Below are 16754 nucleotides of genomic sequence, written 5' to 3'. Positions count from 1 at the left end.
TGAATATATAGTAACCAAACAGTGAAAAAGAAAACTTTGAGTCTTTGACTACCTAATAATTAGTGAAAATTGGTAAATTTTGGTTTCGATTTTAAGCTTGACTCAAGTATTGATCAATGATCATAATGATAATACAGTATTACTACTTTCAAAATGAATGGCCAACAAAGAGATGTTACATTGATATACAAAACCCAGGCATTCTTGCGTGACTTCATCATCCAAAAAGATGGGGAAGTGCTTAATCTCATCTTCTGCAACCCCCTTAAAATTTTATCAACTACCTTCTTCAATTCGAACTTTCAATCACAAAACCCATCATTCTTTTGCATTGTCTGGTTTTTTCCTGAGAAATTCGAAATCTTTAAAACATGGGATTTTTGGCAAGGAAATTTCATTGAAGCCAATACAATCATCTTCTTCATGTTCATCAAGAGTATCACTTAATACCAGTGCTGTTTTGTCTGGGACCCAATACCCTAAAGTGGGTGCTCAATCAATTGGTCCAATTCCTGCTAATCAACTTCTTGGGGTTGTTGAAAAAGCTGCCAAAACTGGCGCTGAGGTTCTTATTCTAAACCCAGAATTTAACTTCTTTTGAATTTCTGTTTATTTATGTTGCTTGATGAGTTGATGTTTGTTGCAAATTGTGAGCTATTAGCTTTGAACATTTTGTGGTTTGCTCATTTACTCTTACAGAATATCCAGGTTGAAATTTTCCTATGTGCAGTTTCTGTGCTTGTTAGTTAGTCCCTCCGTCACTAAATAATAGGACACATTTCATTCGAGTCGTCTTTTTTAATGAATTACTGTTCTCTACTGATTAATACTAGTACCTTGTAGGTTGCATTTGATTAGGAGCTGAATTTAAGCAGGGTGCATTAGAATGAGTAGATGAGGTTTATGTGTTTGAGTGGGGAAGTCCTCAAAACAAACACCTTAATTCTAATAATCCCCATTGTACAAGTGCCTTGTATTTTAATTAATCAGCACTTTACTGAAGTTTGTGGTTGTTTGAGAGACTTCTGTAACTTATGAGAGCTAGAACTCGTGTGTGTTGTGGAATTGTACCGCGCCTTGAGTATTGGTATTGGTAATGGTGCTCTTTATCTATCACAAGGAAATCAAATTCAAGTTTTGTGTAAACTAAGCAAAATATCCAATATTTTGTTTCTTCACTTGGTTGCGCTTACACTTTTCTGCATTACTGAATTATCAAGCCTTCCTTTATAGCTTTTTTTGGTGTATATAGCTCTCAAGCTGCTAATGACCTTGGTAGCAGGTAGCCTTTAGTTCTCAACTTATTAGGGTATATGTTTTTTTTTTTAATCTTTCAGGTAGTCATGGAAGCCGTTAACAAGCTGCGGAAAATTTCCTATAAAGGACTTACTGACCTGGTGACTGAGTAATGTATCCCTAATTCTTCTTTGATGATCTGTATTTGCTACTCACTGTATTCATCATCCATTCTTTTCATGTGTAACTAACTTTGTAAAAATCTGTCAACTAATGGAGACCTTACAGATTTAGGGTTTGATACCAGAAACTTGTCGCCAATGTATGCATGCTATGTGCTGCTGGTATTCAGGAGGAGCTTGCTTGAATGCTATGTAGACTGGGTATAGACTATAGACTAAAGGGAAATATAGTCATTAACTGACGTAGAAATTTCTTGGAACCAAGAGAAGATTGGCTTTCACTTGTAAAATACAAGTAGATTATTTTATATTTTGAATTAATTTTCCCTGTTTGTTTGGGAGTATTTGATCATCTTCTCACTCCACTTTTTACCTGGCCCCATTAATAGTATCTTGTCCTGTCCGTGAAAGTCTTTGTGCATGATTTGCTTGATTAAATGGCGTCTGTCTATATATTGACTAATCATACCTCTCCTTCTTCTACACCTTCATGTGCACTAGTTTCTTTGACAAATATTCAATTTTGTTCAGCTTAATTCCGTCAAGTTTTAATTTGGAAGAACGTGCCCTAGAGAGATGTTTTCTGGAGTTTAATCAATCTTCGTGTTTATGTAGTCTTGAATACGTGCTCATTTAAATTCTGAATCTTCTTGGCACTCCATTATTTTACTTTATTTTTGTAATTTGAAGGACTGGAAATTTATCATCATATGGTTTTCTGTACAGAACAGACAAAATGAGTGAGGCTGCTATTTTGGAAGTTGTGAAGGAAAACTTCAATGATCACCTAATTCTTGGTGAAGAGGGAGGAATTATTGGAGATACTTCTTCCGATTACCTATGGTGCATTGATCCTCTAGGTTCTTTCTCCCTTTGCAATTTATGTTCATGTCCTGTGTTGTATACTCTGCTGTCCTTTGCGCGCTTGGTCTTAGAGTTCCCTGTTAGATACATAGAAACTTGTGTTATTTTATTTTAACCAGGGTGTTCAGAACTTCAAATTACTGCTACTTGTCAAAGTAGTCTGTTTATGCTTGCTATTCTAGATGCCAAAAGAATTTCTATCATATTATTCCTTCCCTCCTTTAATTTTCCATTCTCTCCTCTCTACATTAAACCCTGCCATACACTTCAACTTTACTTTTTTGTTTTTGTTCAATGGGTTTTTATTTATTTATTTATTTTTTAAATGTTAAAAGGTTATTATCTGACAAACCATCTTTGTCTCATAAGTTCTTTAACGACATTACAGGCATCTAGTCACTATTGTACCTTTTATTATTCCAGTTATTGTACAAGTAATATTAAAATATCATAAAACACACACCAATAGGGTGTATCCATGTACAAAAGGAGGGAAAAAAAAAAAAAGAAAAAAAAAACCTCACATGTTTCTAGTAGAAGTATGATTATTGAAAGTTCATGTAATCTGTTATAAGGTGTCAAGTTTGCATTAAAAATTGTAGATGGCCTGTTGAGGCAATTTCCCTTGATTTTGGTGGCTGAAGATGCAACACATTGGTTGAGGTTCATATAAGTTGCTTTTGATAGACCAATATTAGAGTTGTGATTATTTGATGGCTATTAGGATTTAAAGGTTTTTGTTAAAATACGGAGTCAGATGTTTTCATTAAGCCTTATTTAGTTTCTTTTTGTTTTTCCTTTCAGTTTCCTATTTGCTTCAGCTTTTCTGTTAATGTACTTGGAATGGTACAGCCCGTACAGGAATGTAGCATGTTACTTAGATTTTGTTTAACACTCTTGTAACTAGCCAAGGTGTAAGATGTATCCTTAGTACCATGTTCTAGATAAGAGTGTTGAGAAGAGGGATTGGGATGAGCAAATTGGGTGGCTGTTTCGAGAACTTTGGTGCCTGTCACTTGTTATTGTGAAAATGCTTGGGATTTACATATCCAAAGGCCATTATGTGATAACGAAATTTAAGGAGCTTTCTTCCTTTGTGGATGTTTCAATTGGCAGTAGTGACGGATTCTAGGGTGTGGATGGGTGACATGGTCTATAACTTGTAGATAGTTTCCTGCTTTTTCTGTAGCAAACTCTATTTGGAAGGTGAGGGTTCCTCTTTTGTGTGGATTTTGGCGCTGGTTAGGATAATGACTAATGATGTGCCTCAAAAGTGAAGGCAGACTTTAATTAGATATTTGTATGTTTTGTTGAGCTGCCAATGAGTCTTGTACACATATATTTTTACACTGTGACGTGGAAGCTATTTCTAGAGGAGCCCAAGGAGGTTGTTTCCTTTGCATGCAGAATCTTGGGTTGTTTTTTATTTTGTGCTAGTTGAGGTTGAATTCGTTGAGCAAAATTTGGGCTCTGGGCCCTGTGAAGTTGCACACCCTAGTGGGTAAGGGTCGACTCTGTAAGGTTCCACCCTCATGGCAATAGGAGGGATAGCCCACAAATCTTTTTATGTAGTCATCTTCCTATCATTCTTCTGATGTGGGACAATTGTTCTCCACAGACACATGGGAAATTTTAAAACACCTTTAGTGTAATGGTACCTTGGATAATTATTTGGTCCAATGCAACTCATGAGTCATGCTAGGCTTGCCTCTTACATGTGTATCTGCCTTGTTTTCTATTCACTTGTTTGATCGTGTAAAGGGTTATTTGTCTGTGTGTCTGCCTCTGAGTCTTGATGAAACATGCAGTTTTTAGTCTACTTTATAGTTGGCGTTTCTGAATTTAAGCAGTGTCCACAGCTCCCCCTATTATTTTGTTACTCATGTAAATTCAATCTCATCTGCAGATGGAACCACAAATTTTGCTCATGGTTATCCTAGCTTTGCAGTTTCTGTGGGTGTTTTGTTCCGAGGGAAACCAGCAGCTGCTGCTGTGGTTAGTAAATTATTTTTTAATATTGCTTTTAAATAATTAGATTTTGATTGGCTTATGCATATAGTTATGGAAGTGTTTTTGGTGGGAAGGGGGATTTTAATTAAAACCGTAGATTGCAAGTGTTTCATATCAGATTTTGTTATTGGAGATGGGGATTGCCTGATGATTAGGTACTCTTTTTAAGAATAAGATAAGCAATCAACGTAAAATTTTCATTGGATTTAGGGTTCTTAACTCTGGATCTCTGGCTCCTTCTCTTTTATCAGCTTTTTATCTTGAATTTCAAAATAGAAAAGAAAGTGTCATTCATCAACCTGTATGGTAGAAATTGACCTGGTTAGAAAGAATAGTCTAATGTTTTCTTTGGCATTTAATAAGTATTTGTTTCTATTTTGCAGGTTGAATTTGTTGGTGGAGCTTTTTGTTGGAATACTCGCACATTTACAGCTACTGCTGGTCAGAAGTCTTACTGAATGGATTTCTTACAGCTCCCTTCTTTTTACATAATTACCACATCTATAATTTATCTGTTAGGTGGGGGAGCATTTTGCAATGGCCAACAAATTCAAGTTAGTGCAACCGATCTGGTAGGTGGTGATTCATAGTTGGATTTCTGTTAGTATAGATATACTCGTCAACTGGAGTGTATAATTTGGAAAGTCATTAAAGTACATAAATCATTTAGCTGAATTAACTTGTTTAGGGATTAGATGCAAAAGGCTGAAGTGTTAATGTCCTTTTTCCTGCTGTAGTCCTAGGCTTAAGTATTGAAGCTGTATGCAGAATAGTTCACAACTCTGTATCATCTGTCTAGATGCATTCATCTCTTTATGCCTATTAATTGAGACTATAGTTGAGATTCTTTCGGCATCTTCAAGTCTTATAAATCTCCTTTAAAACTCTGAAATGAGTTTGCAACGTTTGCATTTGTGTAGGTGGAGCGATCTCTTCTTGTAACTGGATTTGGCTATGAACATGATGATGCATGGACTACAAACATTAATTTATTCAAGGAATTTACAGATGTTAGTCGGGTATGTGACTTGTTTGTTATTGTGATGACGGACTATCCTCTTTGCTATGAACTATGACTAAGGTTTCCTCTTTAATGGGTAGGGTGTGAGGAGGCTTGGTGCTGCAGCAGTGGACATGTGCCATGTAGCTATAGGAATTGCTGATGCATATTGGGAGTACCGCTTAAAGCCATGGGATATGGCTGCTGGTGTTTTGGTAATACAGCTCTACTTCTTTATCATCTTTCATTTGCTCAGAAGCTTGCATCTAAGATAACAATAATGTATTGGTGGGACTATGATTCCTTTTTTTTTTTTTTTTTTTTTTTTTTGTATTATGATTAAAAAGATATTAAACCTTATCTTGGTATGAACTATGATGCCTGAATTTTTCGAGATCCTTTCTTTTTTAATCATTGATGATGCTTAAGACTTAAACTGCCTGATGGTGCCATGATAAAGGAACTCAGTTATCCAAAAGTTTTAAAAAATGGAAAAGATTTAGATTGCAGATGCACTGTAAGCTTACCAAGCAGGAATAAATTAGCAAAACTATATCCATATGTTTTCAAATTGACATCTTTTCAAAACAAGATCGATTTCCATGATCTTGTTCAGAGGAATGGTGAAAGCAGCTTAATAAAGATCTTGTTATTAATCCTAGTTCAGGCACTGTTGTGCTTTGCCGATACTATGACTATCTTATCCCACTTCATAGTTACTAGTGGGTATATTGACTCATATATTCAAATTAAGTTCTGTATGATGTTCAAACTGGTTTTTAATATTCCATTCTTCTGGCCATTAAATTTACCTTAGCATTACAGATCTAATTGCTTTCTCACTTATGTTAGATGACAGCATAAATGTGGGCCTGACGTGTTTACTATTATGTAAAATACAAGCTTTATAGAGTGTTATTTGATGCTTATTTTGAAATTCTTCCTGTCCAAATAGGTATCTCAAAACTTTAGGATGTTTAGTCACTCTTAAATTGCCGATAACGAGCTTGTCAAGTGTTTATTCCAAGGTTTTTCCATGTACATTTTCCAGTAACTAGTAGAACTTTTGGCTGAGCTCTTTTTGAGTAGAATAATAATGTGCTACATGGACCTCTAACCCCACCCCACCCCGACCCCTCTTAAGCAGGGTCTTCAATAATCATTTCATACGTGATGTATTGGGGAGCTGCAGTTTCCCAGTTAGTAATTTTTATCTTCCTGTACCAAATGGATGTGAAGCTGGGTTATTCTGGCTTGTTTTATTTGCCTTCTCATATGATGATTTTCCCTGTTTCCTCTGTAAGATCAGGTTCCTGAAGCTCAAAAAACTTCATTGTAGTTGTATTCTTTTTATTATCAAGTTTGCATTAATACTTGAAATTCTAACAAAATCCCTAGCTTGAGTGTGGATAAGGAGAGGAGATCGGTTGATAGGGTAGATGATTGTCAAGGTAACTGGTAAGTAATAAAATGACTTTAGTAAAAGAAAAACAGTTTAAAAGGAATTTGCCAAAACTATATAGTATACAATTTGGAGATTGATCTGTCTGCTCAAACCCTTGCATGTGTATTCATGCATTTGTGCAATTATGTCTATATTTTAAGTCAAATCACGGTGAATGTGGCGTCAAGTTGTTTTTGTAATCCTATAGAATGATATTATTGTGTTATCGTGTCCTCCAGTTACATGTATTTTGAATTGCCTTAAATTAGATTGCTTAGACATCTTGTTTATGCCTTGTTTCTGACTTGATTTTTCATGGCATGTCTATTCTTGTGAAGAAAGCAAGTATGCTTATAAACAAAGTTGGGATTTTCTTGAATGGAGAAGTCTATTTCATCTTACAGTTATCTTTCTATGCAGATTGTTGAGGAAGCTGGTGGTGCTGTTACACGCATGGACGGGGGGAAATTTTGCGTTTATGATAGATCTGTTATTGTTTCCAATGGCTTGCTACATTCAAAGGTTGGTTATTAAGCATAACAGAAGTATGCCTCAAGTATTAAATAGATTTCTATTTTTCTGAGACAGTGTATACCCTTAGTTGAGGTGCACGTATTGATTAGTTGGATTTTTGTGCAAGTGCAGCTTTTGGAGAGGATCGGCCCAGCAACAGAGACTCTAAAGGAGAAAGGCATTGACTTCTCTTGGTGGTTTAAGCCTGAGAATTACAGCACAGATCTTTGATCATCTGCATACTTGTATTTTGGTTTTCCCTTCTCATGAAAGCATACAAAAATTTGATGTACCTTTTGTTCTGTTGTACTAGGTTATAGGTTTGCCAATCCTTGTGTTTCGATATTTTAAGCTGATATCGTTCTTAAACTAAGATATTGGACACATACCGATCCGAGAAATTATATTGAGTTTTCCGTTTTGTAAAACAGCACTTTAAAGTTCAGGCTTGCTAATTTTCCTTTTTTTTTTTAATCATTCTTGGTCAATAAGAGTTGGAACAATTTATTTGGAGATCCCAAACTGTACTCTTAGGAAATTGCGGTTCATGTACAACTCTGATAAAAGTGAACAGATTATTCCTGCATTGAGTGGCAAATAAATCTTTACACTGTCTTGGTAGTGTTTTACAGTACAAATCCATATAATTTTTGTGTATGAACTATAAATGTACATATTGTAATTCACAAATCACAACTTGGAAGCTGTGGCAGGCTGTGTGAATTGCTGCCGTAGTACCCTTCTCATTACCTTGTTGGTTGCTGTCCTAGGAAGAGAGGGTAGAGAAACAACCTGAGAGACCTGCAAATTTCGAAAATTGTCACGGAAAAACGAAATTATGTAGCCATAAGAGGGAAAAAGCCAAGAGGTCAGGAAGAAGGTTCACCCTAAACAAAGGATTCAGCTGTTTCTGGAGTGCGGAATTGAAAGATATCTTCAGCTGGTTCAAGTCGGGTGTGGATTTACTAGCATCTTTGAAAACAACAGCAATTACCAGCTGCTCAGGTCCTCCTTCCTGAGGTGGGACACCGACAGCAGCTGTCTCAAGGATGCTGCTATCGACCCCATTGCAGATACGCTCGATCTCGATGGAACTTACCTGATGTAACATTAGATGAGCTAAGGAATTTCTCATGGTAAGAATTTACAAGTTAGATAATTCATTTCCACGTGTTCATCGCAGCGTATAATCATAAGCATGCTGGGGCAAATTTAATGTTATGAATTTAACTCCCTTCAGGTCAAGGTCATGATAATTCATAAATTTTGATGCAGCTGACCAAAGCTGTCATGTAAATTGTAGGATCTACCTCCATCTTCTTTTGCAACATCCATCAATGTTCAATCCACAGATTTATGTAAAAGCAAAAATCAAGAATGTTGTTCCAACTCCCAGTCCCAGCATAATGAATATGGCACCTAAGACAGTATTTTCTTAAACCTCCCAACAATATCTTCCAACTAAGCATGCACATTCCAATTTATTTACCAGTAAGAAAATTTTGCTAACTAAAGAAATTTCAGAAATCTCAAGGGTAAAAGTATCCAAACCTTGATACCACCTAGGTTCATAGTATCATCAGCACGTCCATGAGCTCGATAATACCCAGTAGAAGTACGCTCAAATACATCTCCATGTCTCCGCAAAAACTGAGTGAGAAAAAAAAAACACAATGTCAAAATATGCAATGAAAGATTGGAAGATAAGAGTCCAAATCTTAATTAAGGAAATGTGAAGAATATCTTCCTTTTATCTCTTGGATTTTGACTTGGTGGAGACCATTTTGATTTTCATTTAACCATAGAGCTAAAGAATAGATTTTGTGTTTCAAACAGTTAAGGGAATGAAATTAGTGGGAGTAATAAGGGTGCCAGCCAAATTTGAAGTTATCAAAGAGATGATTCTACCTTTCCTTTCCATGTTGGCATTCCTTTGAAGTAGACTTTGTAATGGTCACCGTTAAGGAGTGTATGTGAAGCTCCAAACATTAAAGGACCAAGAGCCAATTCTCCAAAGCCTGGTGTGTTTTGTGGCTGCAGATAAAAATTGAAAAGGAAAACTTATTCATATAAAGTCCCACTCAGGCAAAAATTTCCCATGCTATTTCATGAACTCGGTAATGCAGCAAGTGAATACTAATATATCACAGGATTAATGAAGCCAGAATGAATGTGAGATATCAGTATGGTAAACAGATCAAAACCAACCAATACTATGTCAAAAAACAATATATAATGCAATCCATCTATTGCTGGCAGTCCCTGGCACTTTCTAAATATTTGCTTGGACATACATAGAAAATCACGAGCATTCATTTATGACGAAGTGTTTTTTTTAATTTTTATTGGAAAAATAAGTATATTTATATTTTATATACATCAACATACAACAAATTGCAAGGTCTTGAAATGAATAAAAGATGAGAGAGGGGGGGGGGGGGGGGTGGGGAGAAATAGTGCTGTAGAGATGCAAAGTTAACTGAGCTTACAATGGGAGTTCCATTTTTGTCAAGCAAAAAGAGGCTGCAGCCCATAGCTGGTGTGCTAAAAGCAGCTAATACTTGAGGCTGCAATAACGATCCAGTTATAAACCCACCCCCAATCTCTGTACCACCACAATACTCTATCACAGGCTTATAACATGCTCTTCCCATAAGCCACAAATATTCATCTACACTTGAAGCCTCCCCAGTAGAGCCAAAGCATCTAGAAGGAACAAAAAAGTCAAAACAGATTATCAACTAAGAATCAGACCTTAGGCTGACTATACATTATACTTATTTTGGTAAAACATGGTATAAACATCCACAGTAAGAAATAGTATATGTATCAAACTTTGGAAAAAAGGATATGAAAGTGCACAGAAATCAATTGAAAAGTACAAATGATTTTAGAAACATAGTTACAGAAACTAACATCATACAGTAGGTAACTTACCGGATGGCTGACCAATCATATCCAGCAGTACAATTTGTACTTCTCCAAGCCCGGACGATACTTGGAACAACTCCAAGCATTGTTACATTAGCATCCTGTGGAGAAACTATATTCTTAAGTCTACTAGCAACTAGGAAGAACACACTTCAATGTGAATGTAAAAGTTTGAGAAAGGAAATTTGACAAAATAAAACAACCCTTGGGTCATGGAAGCTCCTTCAGTGACTACCTTTGGCCCATTTCTATCCTTTCATTTGCAAGTGACAGGGAGATTAAGATAAGTTATTAAATGTAAAATTACAAAAAATATTATAGTGCAGAGCAAAAGGGAAATGGAGAGCAAATGTTACTGAAACTTGGGGAAACAATTGAATAGATGGAAGAAATAAGAATATATTCTAGGACACCCTAAAATAGATATTAAGATAAATATGGAAAAGAGGGAGTACATAATCCATATACCAATTAGTAATTGTGTATATATCATAATTTAGAGGATCGTAATATTTTCCGAAATCGTGTACATCACTAGTTACATATTTGTATCATCAGTAAACATGGACCAAATGAAACATAAACGAATCCAAAGCAATATGATAGCTGCAGTAGTGATAGAAACTAATTATTTTTAATTTGGATCCTGTCAATTTTTATTTAATTTAGTTAGAAATTGAAATGAAAAGCTGATGCAAAAGAGGAACCAACATCATAGGCATACAGAACATGCAGACTTATATATCAAGATTATCAACACCAAGCTTTTACCTGTACAAACTTTGAAAATCCAGAACTGAGAGGAGATCCGTTGTACAAAGCAATGGAAGCATTATTTAGCAGAGATGCATAAACTAGCCAAGGACCCATCATCCAACCAAGATTAGTAGGCCAAGCAACGACATCACCTTTACGAATATCCATATGACACCAAGCGTCTGCAGCTGCCTTGAGAGGAGTTGCAAGGGTCCAAGGTATAGCCTTTGGTTCACCTGCAAGAGAAAGGAACCCAGTGAATTATATATAGGTACACACATTCTTGTCTTTCTTGTTGATCAACCATTTCAACATGCTTTCCAAGGATAATGAGCAAGACAGTAAGGAAAGTGACAATAAGCAATATTTGAGAAACTAGTAAGCTCAACAATGTTGGCAAAGCTCAATGAGAAAGGTTTGCTATTTGTTGATCTTTCACTTGAATCAATTCATAAATTTTGAGCAACTAGTTAACCATTCCAATCAATCATCCATTTCTTCAAACATAATTGAGCTCAGATAGACTTGAAAAAAATTGGCTTTGTATAGTTCAGATTTCATAACAGGGCATAAGTCCTGAACTTCAAAATAAAGAATAATAAATTTCACTGATATTCCACACAAGCCATAGAGGCTAAGAACTTTAATCCTGACTCCTGAGGAAACTTTGCTAATAGAAATTTTCTTTCTGTAACAAAGTCAAACTTTCTTATTGTAGAAAAACTTCAAGCACTAGTTCAGGCTGAATAGTTGAATTTATAGCAAGAAATCCACAATCTTGTAACATCAAACTTGAACAGATGCATAGATGCAGATTGCAGAAAACAAGCTTGCTCACCAATAAAACACAGAAGTCATTTCCTATTGAGTACCTGTCGTTCCAGATGAGAAAAGAATGTTTGTGAATGCTTCAACGGGTTGCTCTACAGCTTTATACTTCTCAGCCCTGCATATCAGTGTTTCGGTTCTATGAAGCTCATATATCAGGCTCTTAAGGGAACATGTTTAGTTGAAAATATTGAGGGTTACAACAATAGCTCGAACACCCCCCTCCCCCCAAAACACACACACACAAATAGTACTCCCACTTGCCACTGCAACAGTAGGAAAGGAAGGACAGATGTTGGGAGGAGAACATATAAAGATGAGGAAGTTCAAGGAACATACTTCTTTACACCTTCTCGGAAGAAATGCCAAGACATGTCACCACTGCGTAAGCTTATGCTAAAATGGGATCCTCTTGTAGGAATAACTATTGCCATCGGTGATTGAGCATCAATAACTCTCCTGCAGAAATAAATTATGTGATGACAAAACAAAGTAAAATTATAAAGAGAAATTACTTTCCAAAACCTATTGGAAATCACACCTATAGAGGGGTATGCTTTTACCACCACGGACAATGATATCCTGAAAAATTTTGAGGAGAAAACTCAGTGATAGCCATTATCAAAATAACAGGCCAAAAAAAAACCAACGATTTTTTTAGATGAATTCTGAAATTGAATTATTAAGTTAATAACAGGTCATATCATATCTATCTAAGTAGTAATGTCAAGTAGTATACAGAAAGATCTTCATCATGGGTACATATTAAGTACCAAACAAACAGAAGACGGGTGTATGATTATCTCAACAATCAAAATATGAGGCACAGCATAGGGCAAGAATATGATAGTTCTGAAACTAGCAGCTTTAGTGTCTTAACACGTTGCTTGAATGATATTATTTGTCATGATATCTCATTTTTAACAAAATAATAAACAGAGTAAATCAATTAGTATTTCCACTTCCCAAAATCCTAATTAATCATTTTACAGTAAGTCATAAGACAATTACAATCAAAGCTTCATAAATTTGTGAAAGAATAAGTCAACTATGATAGATTAGCTGAAATCAAGAGAAAATATACTGTGATAGATTTTTAACATTAATTCCAACCAACAGAACTTCAATATACAATGAAGGGGATATCAAATTAAATATCTCTGTTCTACTTCCTTTTCTTTTTCCAAAATTTCAAATTCCTTTTCCTTTTAAATGAACACCGGCATCACTCTATCTCTTCTTGTCTTTCACTTCAATTTTTACATGGTGTGGGTGCCCAGTGCAAAGAAATTCACTGCCAATCTCTTCGCTTTGTCTTTTTTGTTCTTCTTTCAGGTTAGGACATAAGAGTGATAGTAATTAGGTGCTCATTTAATAGGATGATAAAATCTAATCCATTATGATCTTTTAAAAGCAAATTTCCTTTGAAGGAAGGCTTCAATGACATAATATATACAATAGTCTAGAAGAATCAAGCAGTACGAGGTAGGAGTTTGAGATTTTCATGCCCTTCAGAACTGGGGGGCAGAAATACCTGTGTAAATATGGCTTTTGCTTTTGCTATTCTTAGCCTTGTTGCTATTTCACTTGGTGCAAAACTATCAGCAATGGAGACAACAATATTGCCTGTAAGAACAATGGCGAGATAGATAATCACAGAATCAACATTCATTGGCATATCTATAGCTATTGCTGATCCTCGAGGAAGACCCAATGCATCAAGTGCATGTGCAACCAACCTGCAGATTCAGGAGTAAAAAAAACTTTCAGATGTCGAAAAAATGGGAACAGAATTAGATAATATTACAAACAAAAGTAATAGAAGAAGACACTATCTACTCCAGAGCATTTAATTTTTGAAAATGTCATAAAATTAACAGCCATCTTCTGAAAACTTTTTTTATTCCTGAGAACTACAATCAGCTAAGAATGATGGAATGTCCACCTTTGTGCACCAATCATCTCATTACCAATTTCAAAGCTATGAGCTCAAACAGACCATTACACTAAGATGGGTTAGATGACTGTTTACTGCAAGCGTTTATTATTGTCTAGGTTAGAAGATTATCTAATACAAGTGTTTGTGGATGTCTACTTGCTCCAGAAAGCAATGTGCTTCAACAAACGACTGCAAGAGGCTTTTAGAGGTCATGAATGTACCAACACCACAGAGGTCATCACAATTCAAAGTAGCATATGCATCGCGTATCCCGGACTACCATTCCTTCTAAAATATCAAAATTTAAAATTCGATTACTTAATGTTGTTATGGAAGTAATGATCCACAGAAGCAAGTAGCAGTGATGTTAGCAGATAGATCTCACAACAATCCCTCCCCTCCAGTACAAGTGTACATCAAATTGAACAAATCCTGATGATAAATTGATTTCAGGATTAGCAACAAATGTAGAATATTTAATGTTTCAGATGAGAATAGAAGTGTTTTTATTATTCTGATGGCAGCAATACATCAACATCAAATAAACATCTATAGACATAACTAAAAATTAGGTATACATTTTTCTTTGTATTACATTCTTTCTTGCATTAGTTATCTTTCTTTTTTGCATAGGAGCACATAGACCCAAAAAATGAAACTAATATAAATTCTATTCATGATAGTACCCCAAGCCTCAGGACTCAGGGCATATTCTTTTCCAAATCTTCATAAACTATCAAACGCAATTATACCAAACTTTTCTTAAGTTAGTGAGAATAGCAAGTACTTCGTACATAAGAGCGTAAAACAAGGCAACATACCACACCTCTCTGCGCAGCTCCTGAAGTGTCATTTTCTTTACAGGCATATTGTCCTCTCCTTCATCACGCCACAAAACAGCAATGCTATCTAAATTCCTCTTAGCATTTAAACTCAAACAAATTTCTGCTGGATTTAAATAGCATCCTGGAAGCCATTGGCCACCAGGATAAGATGAGTTATCATTTAAAATACAGAGAGGCGGTTTGGTAAATGATATACCCATCTCTTCCAGTATACATTTCCAGTAAACCTGAGAAATAAATGGTTGTGATATAATTATAAAGAAGAAGTTTGCTTCAATTACATGGAAATTCAGAAATCTTCTGTGATAACATACCTCAGGGTTAGAGACAGAAAGTTCCTGGAGCTCAGAAAAGCTCGACATGGGATCCTCATATTTTGAACCTAATAATTCTTTTCCTCGTCTTTCCAGAAGCTGGCCAATATTTGTCAGTCTTACACTTTCCCTATAAAAAAATGCAACAAGGCTTGAGCATTAATTTGGGTTTCACAGATAAAATCAAAGAGCTACAAGATCTGTCTAATTATTTATAAATACACATAGCAATATATACTGCTAGAGCTGAAATAAGGAGCTTGCAGAATCTCATTGCCTTAAATAAGTACACACTACCAGTTTACAGTCAATATCTTGTCATATGCCCAAACTGTTCTGAGTAAAGTAAAATTGTGTAACTGATCAGGCAGGCATCATCATCACAACTCAACCCTGGCATAATAGAAAGGTCGAGGTAACCTCTTACTTTCTATCGATTGAAACTCAAATGTGGCCGCTGGTTTCAGGTAAAAGTTTCAGAAATGCTTCCTAGCTATATGCTCTGTACTTTTTGGTAGGATTACTAGGATATCACTAACGTTGAATCTTTGATGCCCATTATGCAGGGGTGAATGGTAATGAGTAAATATTTAGTTGTGTATGACAAGTCTCGTGTCAATGTCAACAGTAATGCAACTCCTTTCCCTTGGTAGTGCAGCCTAATGTAAGAAATACGTGGGAATGGAAAAGCATTACCATAGACACTGACATGAAACGTCCTTACAAAAGTACATATCAATAATCAATAGTACTCAACTCACTGCCTAAACTGGAATTATTAAATTGGTACTAGGAGATTCACCTGGAAACATAATTAAACTTATCAATACTAAATAGTCAATACTATTGATCACAGATAGCTTTCTGTTGATATAACCAAAAATATCCTCAAAGACAGAAAGTGGCACCAATCTTACTCTTGCACATTTTAAAGTGAAAGAGACCCAAGAAATAAATTTTTTGTAATCAATCAACAAAACCTCCATTATACACCCAATTTAGGTACGAGTCAACTTATTTCGGATTGATGATTCGGGTAAAGACCCTTTTGCCCATCTTGAAAAACACGCGTAACATTCTAACCAACTAAACTGGTTGACATCTCCCCGTCTATATTTCATAATCATTGGTTGATTACTCATACCAAACATCACAATACAGCACTAACAGAAATTTAGTTCATCAATCATACCAAACATCACTAACAGAAATTAAATTAAAATAGAATTTAAAATGAGCTAAAATGAGAGCTTTGAACATTCAACAAATAAAATGAGTAAAACCCAATTAAATTTCAAAATGAATAAAATAGAGAAGAAGGATTAGGTAGCTCACAAGTGGGGCAACCAAGCAGGAGGGTCAGAACCGTAATTTTTGTAGCACCCATAATACAACATCTGATGAAATGAAAAGGGTAGTTGAGGATTCAGGATTTGAGTAGTGATATTCTGCCATGTTTGTGGGGTTGAAGCTCCAAAATCAGAGATAATCTGAGTAAGTTTTTGGTGAATTTGTTGAGCAATTTTAGAGGGTATGCCATGAAATTCAATGTCAGAAATTGTGATAAGATCAAGGGTTTTGTACGACATTTTCTCTTGAATTGATTTGGTGATTGATCAATAAGAATTCACAAGTGTTTTTGGCGGGGTGTTTACAGTGGTAGGTGATGATCATCAAGTTTAATACGCATTTAATTTATGGATAGTGATGATGAGTTTATGAGTTGTCGAGTTGATGTGTTTGAGAGAGGCGAGAGAATTTTGATAATTTTATTCTTCTTGTACAGTTGTACTCATTCTCGTACTTAAATCAATTAATGGAAATATAATCATAATCAATAATACTAAAACAGACACAAACAATAACACGTGTCATTTCTTGGTGCTGTTTAT

At 35.5% G+C, this 16754-nt stretch overlaps 2 protein-coding genes across 2 annotated transcripts; one reads left to right on the top strand and one right to left on the bottom strand.

The window, feature by feature from the left end:
• Positions 1-184: 184 nt before the first annotated feature.
• On the top strand, positions 185-7704 carry LOC145597305 (phosphatase IMPL1, chloroplastic-like). The gene is made up of 10 exons (XM_081653441.1): positions 185-565; positions 1338-1405; positions 2145-2278; positions 4189-4277; positions 4676-4733; positions 4812-4864; positions 5213-5311; positions 5394-5507; positions 7157-7258; positions 7382-7704. Exons 1-10 carry the CDS (start codon positions 230-232, stop codon positions 7478-7480), a joined length of 1152 nt encoding a protein of 383 aa, XP_081509567.1. The 5' UTR covers positions 185-229; the 3' UTR covers positions 7481-7704.
• A 107-nt stretch (positions 7705-7811) lies between these two features.
• Positions 7812-16600, bottom strand: LOC145597304 (putative acyl-activating enzyme 17, peroxisomal). The gene is made up of 14 exons (XM_081653439.1): positions 16198-16600; positions 14863-14992; positions 14525-14775; positions 13299-13503; positions 12306-12346; positions 12104-12223; positions 11809-11882; positions 10952-11172; positions 10187-10281; positions 9739-9955; positions 9158-9283; positions 8801-8899; positions 8136-8348; positions 7812-8050 (listed from the first exon to the last, which is right to left on the bottom strand). The coding sequence occupies exons 1-14, from the start codon at positions 16449-16451 to the stop codon at positions 7940-7942; spliced, it is 2157 nt and encodes a 718-aa protein (XP_081509565.1). The 5' UTR covers positions 16452-16600; the 3' UTR covers positions 7812-7939.
• Between the last annotated feature and the right edge of the window lie 154 nt (positions 16601-16754).

Source organism: Chenopodium album, chromosome 20, assembly GCF_948465745.1.
Source record: "Chenopodium album chromosome 20, dcCheAlbu1.1, whole genome shotgun sequence".
NCBI classification, from domain to species: Eukaryota; Viridiplantae; Streptophyta; class Magnoliopsida; order Caryophyllales; family Amaranthaceae; genus Chenopodium; species Chenopodium album.
This window is presented reverse-complemented; position numbering and strand designations above follow the sequence as displayed.